This window comes from Diabrotica undecimpunctata, chromosome 2, assembly GCF_040954645.1.
Source record: "Diabrotica undecimpunctata isolate CICGRU chromosome 2, icDiaUnde3, whole genome shotgun sequence".
NCBI lineage: Eukaryota > Metazoa > Arthropoda > Insecta > Coleoptera > Chrysomelidae > Diabrotica > Diabrotica undecimpunctata.
This window is the reverse complement of record NC_092804.1, coordinates 145,510,170-145,525,674: the sequence shown is the minus strand read 5'-3', so window position 1 is coordinate 145,525,674 and position 15,505 is coordinate 145,510,170. Positions and strand designations below refer to the sequence as shown.

At 32.0% G+C, this 15,505-nt stretch overlaps 1 protein-coding gene across 1 annotated transcript in view; it reads right to left on the bottom strand.

Annotated features, from left to right (window-relative positions):
• Nucleotides 1-10,536, bottom strand: part of LOC140435007 (chitinase-3-like protein 1) — a 44,523-nt gene extending 33,987 nt beyond the window's left edge. The window contains exons 1-3 of the mRNA XM_072523667.1: nt 10,491-10,536; nt 10,341-10,427; nt 549-719 (exon numbers count right to left, since the gene is read on the bottom strand). Of these exons, the coding sequence (XP_072379768.1) occupies nt 549-719; nt 10,341-10,410 (241 nt within the window). The 5' untranslated portion in view covers nt 10,411-10,427; nt 10,491-10,536. The remainder of the gene's footprint in view (nt 1-548; nt 720-10,340; nt 10,428-10,490) is intronic.
• Between the last annotated feature and the right edge of the window lie 4,969 nt (nt 10,537-15,505).

Genomic DNA, 15,505 nt, shown 5'->3' with positions numbered 1-15,505 from the left:
GCATTTTTATATTATTTTTTTATTAAGCCTATGGTAAAGTTAAATAATATTGTAATATGTAATATGTATGTATTTATTTTCAACTATCTTGGGAATCTATTTATTAAAATTGACTAAATTCTAATCTGACAATTTCATTTATTTTTTTATTTATTCAGGTTGTATACTGTTACTTAGTATTTTAGTAGTAAACCTATTGGTAAGTTGGTGGTTTATTGAATAGCAACGTAGGGAAGGCTGTGGGCCAATTTACCTGGCGCCCCTGATATAACTTCGGATTTTTTTGTTTTGTGGACCGCACGACCATCTCCACTGTTTTGTCTAGCCGCGAGCCATTCCCAGACTGTCACCGTATAGTACTTTTCTTTCCGGGTGTACGTCTGATTTATATTTGGTACAATTTGTAATTTTTTTATATAGATTCGGTTTTGTACGCCACATTCTACTATTATACACATTGTATGTACCGTTTTGTAAAGTACCTACCTAGTTTAATTAGATGAAATATTTTTTTTTAATAACATTTTCTTATAATAAACAATACTTACTTAAATCATTGTCCAAATAAGAGTCCAATGAAACGATGTTTCCAGACGTAGATATTCCGATAAAACTGTAAATTAAATGGGTACATAATGAAGTGTCTATGTCAGTAAGTTGGTAAGATCCTTTTCCAGATCTATAACGAGCCCATGTTCCATGATAGCACACCACTTTGGCTGAAATTAAATAACAAAATTTAATAACAAAGAAAAAACTATAGCAAAGAAATATAAAATTTAAAAATAATAAAAATATTATTATTTCAAAATTCATTTGTCGTTACCTTAATGTTAATACACATAATTCAGCAGACTGTGGCTGGAATGAAGCAAAAATTAAAAACTGGAGAGTCATGAAGAAGGAGTCTTTAAGTTTACGTAAATATATATTATCTTTGGGACAAGACACACTATCGAAAAAAAAACATAAAGGTTACCATTTCACTAAATAAAGAAATATTGATTGGCGCCTCTAATTGGTTGCATGAGGGTATAGAAGAGTTTCTGACACACAATATATAAAGTTAATCGAAGAAATCATAAAATAGAAAATTTAAGAAAATAAATGTAACAGAAAACATATAACTCTAATAAGGATTAATTAACAATAATCGACGTAAACCTAAATGCTGAGCCTTCAATAGGTCGAACCTGGATAACCTTCAATGAAGATCTTGAGGAAATACACAAAAAGGTATCATATAGCAATATTGAAAGTTGAAGTGTGGAGGTATTCTGGAAGAATTAGAAAGGGATATGTGTTGACAGGGTTATAAAATAGTTACTAAGTTTGGTTAAAGAGATAAGATAAGATAGATATTATCGGAGAAATTTTTTCTTTTTAGCAGACTTTTGAAAAAGGAAAGCAGAAATATTTCAGTCTTGAAGAAATAAAAAAAATATTTTTATAACATCAAAACAGGAAAATCGCCAAATTTAAATATGGTCCTGGATCCTGCGTAACAAAAAATAGTTTGAAATGAAATAGACAGTCAAGATTTCATTTCACGTACAAAGCGTCTATGTATCTGTTTATACTTATTTCGCTTTAATAAAGCTCATCAGAACAGCTATTCATAGGCGTTCTCAACGTGAAAAATAAATCTTTCCTGTCTTTAAGAAGCAACAATAAAATGGCTTCGAAATGGACACAATAGCGACATCTGATATTAAATCCGTAAAATAGTATCGAAACACAATTCAGATATCTGCCTTAATCTGAGCCTTCTAAAAATTGCAAGGCATAGCAGACGTTGATAAAGATGTTAATATTTCATTTTATTCGGATCTACTCTGTATGAGTACAAGAAACCAATTCGCTAAATATTTTTCTGCTTAGTTGAGGAGACATGTCGTGGAATGCAAAATTTAAAATCCCCATGTCTCTATTAACATCTTTATCAACGTCTGCTGCTATGCCTTGCAATTTTTAGAAGGCTCAGATTAAGGCAAATATCTGAATTGTGTTTCGAAACTATTTTACGGATTTTAAAAATAGTTTATTAATAGCAAGCTGAAAATTTGTTCATAGCTTAACGAAGTCGAGTCGGACAAACTTCGATGTATGAAAAGACTGGAACACGAGAAGCTTCAATTGTAAAACGTAATTAAAGGTCATTCTGACAAGTTTATGATTGTGAAAACTAGAAGGTTGTTTTTAAATTTATTCAATAGCCAACCTTATATAATATATTTGTCCGACAAAAATATGGGGCATGTTAACGAGTCCAACACATAGAACACATCATGTGACAGGAATTATGTTGGTAATAACTAGCAACCTGATTTTTTAAATTAGAGTTTAATGAAAGGGTAAAAAATCAAGTGTAAGTTCTGTTCGACAAAATTCATGGGACGTTTTCGTAATCCGAAGTTTGAAACCTATAAGATATGGACAAAAATGCTGGTGATACAAATAGCTTTACGACAAAAACGCCATTTAATTAAGTAAACTACATATTTCTTACAAAGAATGACTCTTATCCGAAAAAAATAATAGGTATATTTCGTAGTCTGACAACTTTAAAAAATAATTTTTGAATTTTCATTTTTCATGTCAAAATCGATTGCAATCGATGTTTTTCAATTGAGCTTAAATTTGTTTGCTTATTTTACGATATAAACAAAGAAGTTTGCCCAAATTTCAGCCTAAATATTTTAAATTACGTCCTCCACGAATTTTTTAATTTTTAATATATTTTGTCACTTTTTTCGAACCTAGTTGCTTATTTTTGACATATTAAGCTCCACTGGCTTAAAAAAATATAAGCTACACATCTTTTCTGATTTAAAACTTTCCGCTGAACATGATGAAGATAGTAGAATTGAACTACGACTTCAGGAAAAGCCGGAAAATTAGAAAAAAAATTCTGAAATTTAAAAAAACAAAATCTCAACAAAACAACATCTCAAAAACACAATTTTTTTATCGTCCAAATTTTCAGGAAACGCTTGTAATTATATCGACCCTCCCAACGAAAACTGTCGTAACTCAAGATCGCTCATTCCGAGATAATTGTGTTTAAAAATAATTGTGAAAAGTGACGTTCTGTAATTTTTTAGTTATCACTACTACGTTTTTCATTTTTTCACTCAGTAACCATTTGTGCAATCAGAATTATTGCAAATGAATATAAATTTCATAAGGTTATTCAATTTTGGATTTTGAATGAGTTACTACAGTCTTCGTCGACAAAACTATGTTATAAAAACATACTACAATAATAAAACAAATAAAATTAACAAATATTTTATTTTTAGCAACTTATTTATTATGGCATTATAACACTAATTATAATAATAATTAACGACTAATTGCTCAGTACACTACACTGCTATTGTTCAGATTCGGAACCAGTTTCTTGATCTGTAGAGCACTCTGGTAGAATGTCTTCACTAGCAGGCCGCAGGGAGTTATAAAACCCATGGTACATTGCTGGTATCAAATTGGCTTTACATAAACTTAATAGACCATTTAATTTTTTACTGTCAATTGGTAAAAGACATCGGTATAAACGTGGTAGTTTATATTCTTGGGGTTTACGTAATTTTGATGTTGCGATGTCGAGTTCTTTGTAATTTTCTGCAAAACTGTAGGTAAAATAAACTTTATAAGGATTCTTTGGTTCGAAGTGAATTTCCCTAATTTTGCTTATCTTTACCACCTCCGCAGTGTTAGTTCTCTTCCAGTTCTGTTTCTGAACCATTGGTTTAAAACTAAAAAAGTCTTCTTGAGACATTTCTTTCACTCTATATTGTGGAGAAGTAACTTTTGCCATCTTTATAAGGCTAATCCACTGGTCAGGAGTATAAATATTCGAATGTCGTTTCTTTGCAACTTCTATCACAGCGTGTATGCTGTCATTTTCGTTCTGGGTATGACCAATCTCAAGAAAACGGTGTGTTATTTCCAGATCCAAAGTCACCGACGCATGAGCAAACATCGAAAAAATAAAACGATTACGGTTTTGCCCTCCGCAATTGTCGGAGTATAACACGACTTTTCGAATGCCATCTTGTTTTGCACCTTTTAAAAAATGCCATAAAAGAGCTTGCAATTACATTCGGCCCCCTTTTTGATATTTGTTCATGCCATACGTAGCAATATCCTTGATTATTGCCCAAGTCATAAATAGTAAAATTATAAGTTGCAAGCTTACTCTTATAATAAAAGTTACTTACCTCTGACTTGGGCATTACTAATACTTTCTGCAAATCGAAGCATATTGTTAAAAACGATTTATCAGTTTTTGACAATTCCTTATTAGCATCTTTCAAATTTCTAACAGATTCTTTGTTTAAAACATGGCTAGTGTAATTGTCTTCCATTGATTGAGTTCTTTTCTCTGGATCTGTATTGTTATACGCACTGCATACTGAACACTGATCTTTCTTAGGCTTGAAAAATGCAATGTTGAATTGTGAGTTTAAAGTATCCCTGTATTGTCTAACTGTAGCGACGGCATCCCATTTTTTGAGTTTGGCACATCATATTATTTATTCCAAAGTACATATTATGTACTTTGGAATAAAAAAAAAATCAAAAAAGCGAATAAGGCGTTGCAAAAAAGTTTCTGCAAGATTTTTGCCATTCTTTGCGAATTTAGAAATTTCAATAATACGTAAAATCTGCTAAGATATTCTCATAACGCTAATAAAATATATTATTGAAATTTCATGCTGTCATCTAAAAATTTAAATTAAAATCTAAATATAAGTGAAAATTAATATAAAAAACCTTAACATTATAAAAAAATGAATTATGTATTATTTATTAAATAATAAAACATTAATGCATTTCTTTTAAAAAGGTTTGTTTATTAACCTATTTTGTAATATTTAATTCTTCTTCTTCTTCTTTTTATGTAGACATGACTCTGTCTGTTTTTTAATGTGCCTTCAGTAAGTTGTCGTCTGTTGTGTTTGTTGTGTTCTGTATTGTAAAAAGGCTTTCTTCTTTTCTTCACATTTTGTCTTCACTTCCTCTCTAAACCATAGTGTTTTCTTTTTTGATATGTTAGTGTTCATTACTTTCCTCTCTTCAAGTGATTCTATTGCTGCAATAATTATGTTATTTTCTGAAGACTGAAGAGTCTTCAGAAAATATATCCAACAAACAAATTCTTCGATTGATTTGAATATATAATTCCCTTCATCCAAATGTGGCGGTGATAAATTAATAAGATTTATAAAACTCTGTTGGAATACAGTGGATTTAGTTAAAATGGAAACATGCCTTTTTTCCCTTTTTTAAAGTAAGACGAATTGTAGTCGTTCCCTGTAAAAAGTGGCAAACCGTTAAAGCTAAGTAGAAGTCATGTGCACTACATTTTTATAAACTATATTTTTGCTGTTTGCTGGTGCTCATCTCAATTGTAACATGAATTTCTGCTTTTAAAAACTTCATGTTTACCAACAATAATACGAATACATCAAAATAGGTGTAATGAACAGTGACGTTGCAGTTTCTATTCAATTGAGAAATGTCATATACTATTTTTGTGTCGGCTTCTTCGTGCTCTTTACAGCAACAATTTTAGTCAATATTTCGTCTAATTTTGCCGTCTACCAATTGGAACACGTAACATTTGTCATAATTTAATTTCAAATTTTATCTTCATATTAGGGGACAAAGTTTTCGTCACACCAATCTTCAATTAAAAATTGTAGAACATCTGTGGATTAGAATATCTTATTGAAATTAGATCAGTTTTTCCCTACTCACAGTATTGATTTCGTATAGGTCGAGGTACCATTGATATTCTCATACATTTAGTTACTGATAATCAACTCTTTATCTCAAAAAACGAATTTATGCTTTGTTTGATTCTAGATTTAAAGGGTGCCTAAGAAGAAGTTAGATCTTTCGAAATCATTGCATTAGAAATGCAATGATTTAGACTCATTTAGAAATTCCTAACGACGTAGTTCAGGATTTTACTATAAAGTCGTTTGTTTCCAAAACAATCTTTTATTTGATACTTTACAGACAAACTATATAAATTTACACATTGCTTTGATGTTATATTGGCTTTGTTTACTCATTATTGTACATAATAAATGATTAAATCCCTGACTTTGACATCTTATCTTGTTCATATTTAATTTATATTTGGGACAATATTATCAGAAGGTTCAAGGAGTTGTATTAACTTTCTTTATTAATTCGTATGTTTTGTAGATTACGCAAAAATTTCTTATAATCATATAAATAGAGATGAAAATAAATGAACGTGAAAAAATACAAAATTATTCGAATAAAAACTTGCATTAATCAGAATTTTTTTGAATTTTATGAAAATTTGTTTGTTCATAATAATAAGTCTTTTTATAAGGGAGTAACTTAAATCAAATATTGATAGCAAGTTAGTTAAAATCATGTGACAATATCATGTCACAGTGATTATTCATTATCAATAATCATTTTGGAACATGCTTTTAAGTTCACATTGCACATGTTAGAATAACATAATGCTTCTCTAATCTCAAATAACTAGTACTTCCAACTTAAGAATACAAAAATACTTTAAACTACGGTTAAAGAGTAGTTTTGTAAATAAACTGGAATAAAACCATAAATATGTTAAACCTGGTACCTAACAAATACCTATATAAAAGTAATTTAAGCAGAAATAAAGAGATAAATACTTCTGTAAAAAATTCTCCACTTGGTTTTAAGGGATATATTTATGTCTTTTAAAATGGAAGAAAAATGAATGTACCTATAACTTTAATTTTAACTGCGTAATATCTACTGACATGTTTTGTCACGAAAGAATTTTAGTTTTTTGAAGAATTTCATCTTCGATACAAAACAAAAACGCCACTCTAATATCGAGTGTTTCCACATCTAGTCACAATAACACTTAAAGTCAATGCTGTATTTCTCTTATAACATTTTTTAAGGTTTGCTTTGGTATTCTTTCTCACTCCTCACGAGCAGCTTGCTCCAATTATCTGCACATATCTGCAGGCGTAGGTACAGGCAGTAACTCCTTACAGACATCACAAAGTATACTATAGAGAAATGCGTCTTTGACAAAATCGTTCACATGATCCAGTTTCTACAATGATCATATGGTACTCTCGTCTACAAACAAAACGCGCTTCCAATCGTGTACTGTTATTTCAAAAAAGAAGAATAATAATGATAACTGGAAGTACATATTCATTAATTTTTGTTTAAAATTTTTCATTCGTAAATGCTATTTTTTGCCGTCTTCTCTGCGAGGGTTAACTATTATCATGGCTATTGTTACTTTATAAACTGCCGCTCTAAATAGTTGACCTACACTGCATCCAAACTACTCCCTCAAATTTCTGAGCCAGGGTATACATCTTCTCCTACAATTCTTTTGCCCGTTATTTTTCCTTGCATGATAAGTCGTAAGATTTTGTATATTTCACCACGCATTATGTGAGCATAGTATTGCATTTTTTTTCTTTGCCAGTTGTTTCTACTAATTTTTCTATCCTCATTCCTTTACCCACCTTTCCATTGGTAACTCTGTTAACTCTTAATATTCTCTGTACACCCACATTGTGTTCTTTTGTACACCTACATTTCAAAATAATTAATTCTTGGTATTGATTCTAACTCTAAGGTCCAAGCTTCGAAGGTCCAAGCTGCGAATCTGTAATGAAGTAGACTGAACACCTAACATTTAATTAAACGAGTCTCCCGGTTTAGTGATAAATCTGTACTACATAAACCTGCCCTGAATCTTATAAGACTGAATCGTTCTTTGTCTATTCTTGGTCTGATCTTTGCAGAGTAGTCGTTATTTTCAGTTATTAGGGGTCCTAAAGCCATAATACGAGTAGACCAAAAAAATCTAAAGAAAAACCTATGAGAAGAGAAGGACGACATGGATGTGTATTATTGCCTCTACTTTTTAATATGTTTAATATGTCAATGAAGGCATGTCAATTACCTGAACAATACTCCAAAAGGAAGAAAATTTGTTGCGATCGCACTACGCACTATTGCGAGAGGTAAGAAATGGCTCTAAACACAAAAAAAAATTATGATTGTTAGTCAAGAACAAGATTCAAGACAAAACAATCTACATTAAAGAAAAAGCTTTAGAGAAAGTACTCAGACACAATTATGTACTTGGGATAGGATGAGAGCTAAATGAACAATGGGACTGCAGCATTAAAATGAAACGACACATTGAGATGGCCAGAAGCTCTTTCAACAAGATGAAAACAATATTATAAGCAAACAGTTATACTAGGGAAAGTAAAAGGAAAAAGACAAACGGGGAGACGACGCACGGCCTGGTTGAAAAAGTTAAAGCACTGGAGTGGAAAAACATTAATAGAACCCTTCAGAACTGCTGCAGGCAGAGTAAAAAGGGCCATGATGACCGTCGTTGCCCTTAAAGGATGAGGCACACGAAGAAGAAGAAGTGTTCCCAAATAAACACACTCTTTTACTCTTTCTATCCGTTTGCCCCCAATGCTTAAAGTTTTATTACCATGTTTGTTTTCCTAATCCTCATAAACTGTCTTTTTAATGTTAAGCAACAATCCGTACACTAAATTTTAATATTATGCCCATCAATTGTTCCCATCAATTATTAGTCAGTACCCTCAGTACCCCGTTGGCTATAATGCGGGGATTTCATTTTCCAAAGCTTCCTAAGTAGAAGCAATAGACAGCAACTGAAGCGAAGAAGATGATGAAGTAGAGGACTGGCTAAAAATTAAAACTAAATATTCTAAATGCTACAAAGGAGTCTTTTGTCAAAAAAATAGTAAATGGGAATAAATATTTCCGGAACAAAACGCAATGGTTCTGTAAGGTAGTAAAAGAAAACTGCTAAAAAAATAAAATATGCCTATCTGAAATACATGAATAACAAGGAACAACATTCGTATGCAAAAAACTATAGGAGAAATCGCAATGAGACACATAGATTTGTTATAACCTGGAAATGTTTCTCAAAAGATCTGAATTATGACTTCTACGGATTACAACAGAAAACGTGGATATTTCTAAGTAGGCAGAGACAAGAAATGACAGAAATTGTAAAAATTAAAGGTATAGAGACGAACACGTGGATGGATTACTTAAATAGGCTGTACTCAGAAGACCAACCGACACTAGCAGAATCATAAACACCGGAAATTACAACTAATGAACAAACCAGAATAAGTACAGAGAAAGTGGAGACAGTACAAAGAAAATAAAAAAAAAAGAAAAGCTGCAGGCATGGACGAAGCAGGAAATGAGCTTTGAGAACACTGCTAACAATAATGACAGATCAATAATTAGAACAGCTCATCAACAAAATATTACAATACGACAAAGTACTCAAAGAATGACAAAAAATAGCTTTAGAAATGTGACAAAAACAACCAGAAAACTATAGAGGAATTAATCTATTAAACACAACACTAAGATTAACGACAAAAATATTAAATAAATTAAATAACGAGAATATCATTAGAGAATGAACAACAAGACTTCCAAAGCGAAAGATCGTATAGAGACGCAATATTTGTTTCAAAACAAATAACGGAAAAGGCACTAAAATACAATCAACCGGCAATCCTTTGTTTGATTGACTTAAAAAAGTCTTTGACATAGTACGGCTATAGTACGTTATTGACGTTTTATACATCAGACAAATTTAAATAGATATCATTAAACAATCAAAGATATATACAAGAACATCGAAATGTAGGCCAGAATAGATGGACAACTGACAGAGAAAATAGACACCTGCAAAAATATAAGGCAGGGAGATTCCTTAATCCCTCTTCTCTTTAATCTCGTAATGAATGAAATAATTAAAACCGTGAAGAGAGGTATCCTATGGTATACAGACGATGCCATACTAAGAGCAGAAAATGAAGATGACTTACAAAGAAGAGTGCATAAATTTAACATAATGGCAAAGAAGTTAAACATGATCATTTCAGCCCAGAAAACAAAAACAATAGTTATCAGCAAAGAACCGACCAGATGTAAAATGCAAATTGACGTAACCAGCATTAAGTAGATTATGGAAATCAACTATTTAGGCACAATATCCAGTAGTTACGGTGATGTAGAAGCAGAAGTTGTAGAAGCTGTATGACTTGTACACACTTGGAAATATATGTATGTTTTTAAAAAAAGTGTGAAAAATTTGTGGCATGGTAATTGCCAATACAAAACACATTAAAAGGCCAAAGCCTTTGTTGTAGGGATTAAACATTTTAAAATTTGAAAAAACACATTTGAGTAAATATATTTTACTTATTAAAATAACACGTAACAATAGTTAATAGTAATAATAAACTCACATGTAGCGGCTGATACAATTTCAGAGGACAGCTGGGTAGCAACTAGAATAAAAACCAATTTTCCCCACATTGCTCCAATCTATATCCCTGCAATATAAAAAAGATCGTATAGTTATTTACAGACCCAAACGGCGGTACCATTGGTCTCACCTGCTACATTCACAAATTAACTTTAATTTTTTCTACCTTGACATTAACCTTATATACTAAAGATGTCTAATCTTAAATTAAACAAAAAACGTCAAATACTTTACAAAAACTAAGTACTATTGTTAAATTGTAAATGTTGATTTTTTAATGCGTACCATGATTGGTCCCCTATAATCTTTACAGTGTTTTATATCACACGTATTAATAAGAGTTTACCAAGAATAAAAGATATTACGTATTACCTTCTTGTTCGATATCAACGCTTAGTATAGAAAATCGAAGGTTTTTTTCAGTTTTAATCTAACACATAATTTTATGAAAAACAATTCTAGCACTTAATTGAGTGCCTAGAAGAAAACAATAATAAAAATCTGAAGTACGAATAAGCGAAACAAAATACAAAGACTACTAAATAAAGGTTAGACTATATAATTATAGTCAGGTTTTATAGGCTACTCAGCTCTTCTTCAACTCAACCTAATAAGATCTTTTGTGTACAAAACATTTAGAAAATGTTTAAAATAAAAATTAAAATCCTTAAAATCCGTTAAAGCTTACCCAGGCGCAGATGTCTTTTCAGACCATAACCCTCTAATAGCGCAAATGAGTATTAAACTAAAAAGATTGGAGCAGAAAAGAAGAGCAAATCAGATAGACGTCAGTCATTTATGTAACCTAGAGGTAAAGGAGAAACTGCAAAAATGTATTAATAATAATTTGAAAATACTTCATGAAAAAGAAACATCTCAGCCAACGAACAGCATAGATAAAAAATGGCAAAACGTAAAAATGGCGATAACAGGTCCTGCGAAGAAAATTCTGACTAAAGAAAAACCAAAAATAAAGCAAAGGTGGATGACTGATAAGATCCTTCTTCTTATGGACAATCGGAGTATAATGAAAGGAAAAAACGAACAAAGGTATAAACAAATACAGAAAGAAATCAAAATAGAAATCAGAATAGCAAAAGATTTTTATAAAAGAAAATGTGAAGAAATAGAGCAATTGCAGGCAAAACATGATATTTTTAATGTACATAAAAAAGTGAAAGAACTTGCAGGTACACAAAAACGTAAGCAGCCAAATACCCTGTATAATGTCAACGGAAACATAATAACAGAACTAGAAGAACAGTTGAAGACATGGAAAAACTATATTGAAGAACTCTTTGCAGATGATAGACAACAATCTGAGATAAGTAAGATACAAAGAGACGAAGGTCCAGAAATAACGGAAGAAGAAGTAATGTACGCACTAAAAAGAATGAAAAATGGTAAAGCCCCAGGTCCAGATGAAATACCAACGGAAATCCTTAAACTAATAGAAAAAGACTCGATTCACATTTTAGTTGAACTTTTCAATAGCATTTATACAGGAAAAATACCACAAGAATGGCTTTTATCCACCTTTGTTATTATACCAAAAAAGATAAATGCCAAACAATGTAGTGATTACCGTAGAATCAGTCTGATGAGCCATGTACTAAAAATATTCCTGAAAATTATACACTCTAGAGTACACAGAAAACTGGAAATGGACATCAATAATACCCAGTTTTGATTCCGAAATGGACTTGGAACAAGAGAAGCGTTGTTTGCAGTGAACGTTATGTCTCAAAGATGTCTTGACATAAATCAAGATGTATTCATGTGTTTCATAGATTACAACAAGGTCTTTGATAAAGTGCGGCATGATCACCTAATCAGACTCCTGACAGAAAAGAATTTAGATAAACGGGACATCCGACTAATAGCAAATATGTACTACAATCAGAAAGCAGCAATGAGAGTAGAGAATAATACCACTGAAGAAATTGAAATAAAGCGAGGTGTGAGACAAGGGTGTATACTGTCACCAACCCTGTTTAATTTCTATTTCGAAGACGTAATGAATAGAACACTCTCTGAGCAATCTGTAGGTATTAAAATAAATGGTGTTAGATTAAACAATCTGAGATTTGCCGACGACACCGTTCTGATTGCAGAAACACTTGAAGAGCTACAGACATTGGTGAATAAGATAGCAGACTGCAGCGAAGAATATGGACTATCTTTGAACATAAAGAAAACTAAGTTTATGGCAATATCGAAATCAACACAAAATGTCAAAAATTTATACTTACACAATGAAATTATCGATCGAGTTAACAAATACAAATATTTAGGCACTTTTATAAATGAAGACAACGATAGCTCAGCAGAAATCAAAATAAGAATAGAAAAAGCCAGATCCATATTCACTAAAATGAAGAGAGTGTTCTTCGGAAGAGATTTGAGCCTTGAAATGAAACTTCGCCTGATGAGATGTTACGTACTTTCTGTGCTGTTCTACGGAATGGAGTCATGGACGTTGAAAAAGATTGATACCAAAAAATTAGAGGCATTTGAACTGTGGATGTATCGCAGAATCCTGAGAATATCATGGACCGAGAGAGTCACAAATGTCGAGGTCTTGGGAAGAATGAATAAAGAAAAGTAAGTCATATTTACGATCAAAAAACGAAAACTGCAATACTTGGGACACATTACAAGAGGCGAAAGATATGAACTGCTTCGAATAATTATGCAAGGGAAAATAGCAGGAAAAGGTCCATAGGAAAAAGACGAAACTCCTGGCTAAAGAATCTACGGGAATGGTATAGCTGTAGCAGCAATGAATTGTTTCGGTCAGCAGTTTCGAAAATACGTATAGCCCTGATGATCGCCAACCTTCGGAACGAAGATGGCACTTGAAGAAGAAGTACAAAACATTAATCCTATGGCTCTATACTCTAATTAGAGTCCTGACGTTCCTCTTCATTAGTTACCTCCTTTAGTCATTTTTCTTCACGATCGACTACCACGGAGATATCTTGCGTCCTCATCTAATCCTCCTCTCATCGCCTTCTCGGTCTCCCAATCGGTCTCTTCCACCACATTATTGCATTCAATAGTTTTTTGGAAGCCTTTTTTCATCCATTCTAAATACATGGTCTTTCCATTGAAGACGCTGTAGACGAACGGACTAAGATAAAGGTAGTTCTTTAAATATATTATATAAAATATTAGTATTTATATAAAACAAATCAAAATTTAAAGGGACATCATCTTAAACAGTCAAACAAAGATACTGCTACAATAATGCTAAGAATTAAAAAATCTAAAAAATAAGCTCATACGCTACAGTGAAATATTTTTGTAGGTATTCAACTAATCGATGTCCTAATGTTCATTATGTGCATTGCTGCATTCTGGACAAGAAATTTTGGTAATCGCAATTTAGAGTAGCTATGGAACGACAGATGCTGGGTATCTCACTCAAAGACCATAAAATCAATGAAGACATTCGTAATTGAACAAAAATAAAAGATGCTGTCGAACAGGCAGCTAAACTGAAATGGAAATCAGCTAGACATAACGAACGTCCTAAGAATGGCCGATGGAATAAAGAAATCAGGAATTGGCGGCCATATGAAGTCAAAAGACCACGAGTAAGACCGCAAATGCGCTGGAGCGATGATATTAAAAGAACTGCAGGACCAATGTGGAAACGTCTTACAAACAACAGAGATAAATGGCGAGAATTAGAAGAGGCCTATATTCGGCAATTCGAATAGAGAGAAGGGCTTAAAAAAAACTTAAATGAAACTACTGAGCTAATTAAGATCCTTAATTTTAAATTCTTTTTTTATTTAAAATCCTTTATAAAAGGTATATAATAAAATACCCAAACGGGCTATATCACAATTACAAAATGTTTTCGGAATCTATATTCCATCATCAGTGTAACCTGAAAATATATAACCACTTTAATGACTAAGGTTAATGCAAAATGTGGTTAATACTTACTAAGTGTACATGTTTTGAGCCACTAAAATATTTGGGTAAAAACCCGTTAAATGTTGTTAGTTTAAATTTCTGTTACATTATATGTTCTTATAAGTTGAGATGTTAAAGTTACCAGTGGAATTGGTAACATGGCAGCGTATGACTCTACATGAGGTTGCTTTATTATATACCTTTTATAAAGGATTTTAAATAAAAAATTTATATGGTATACAGCCAGCTACAGGAACTTAGTTTCCTAGTGAATCCTTTATTTTGTTTACTGCTATACCCACAATTACACAGGTGAAAGACACAGGTAAACTACTATCTCAGGCAAAATTTTTTCAAACGTCTTCCTTTTAAAAAATTTAAATGTCTTTCTTTATTTTACAGTGGAATCTTAATGGGTTTTATACAAATTTAGAACAGTTTTTTATACCCATATCAACTTTGATATGGTCGAATAAGCTCAAACCGCACTGCAAAGTTGAAAACATATAAACCAGAGAAATAAGGTTTTTTTCGTGACCCTGAACCAGTCAGGCAAATGACAGTTGTCTTGAATAGTATGGATATCTGTAACAAGAACCTAGTTTCATGCAGTCGAACTTTTTTACTTAAAGTAAAGTAAAGTTCGTGTAACCTTCTGGCTAAGGTCTGGTGTTAGGGTTTTCAGGTCGCGCAAGCGCCCCTAACATGACTTAACGACTACTTTCGTAGCCGGAACCGACTGCTTTACGTGCCCTCCGAAGCACGGTAGCAACTCAGTTAAATTAGAAATTGAAAATTTTGTCGATGCCGGGGTTCGAACCCGGGCCCTTCAGCTTGTTGAGCCAGTAACACAGCCACTGATCTAAGGCTGCCATTAGTTATTAATAAATTAAGTTCAAAAAATCGTAAATTTTCACTTTTTTTGTCTATCAGCATAATGCAAAGCATTGGAAACAAGTAAGAGTAATAATCTTATAAGGCATAAATATAAAAACCTTCAAAATAGTTTTTTTTTTAATGTTTTTATCCGTATGTATTGCCTAGAAAGTTGAAAAATAAGCCAAAAATTTCGGTTTGTTATAAATATTAATTTTTTTTTAATTAACTTAGAAACTCCATATTACACAGAGTGTTAGGTCCTACAGTGCTTTAACATATAATTAAAAGTTCAAAGCGATCGGTTCAATTGTTTAAAAGTTATATTTTATTTGTTTATAA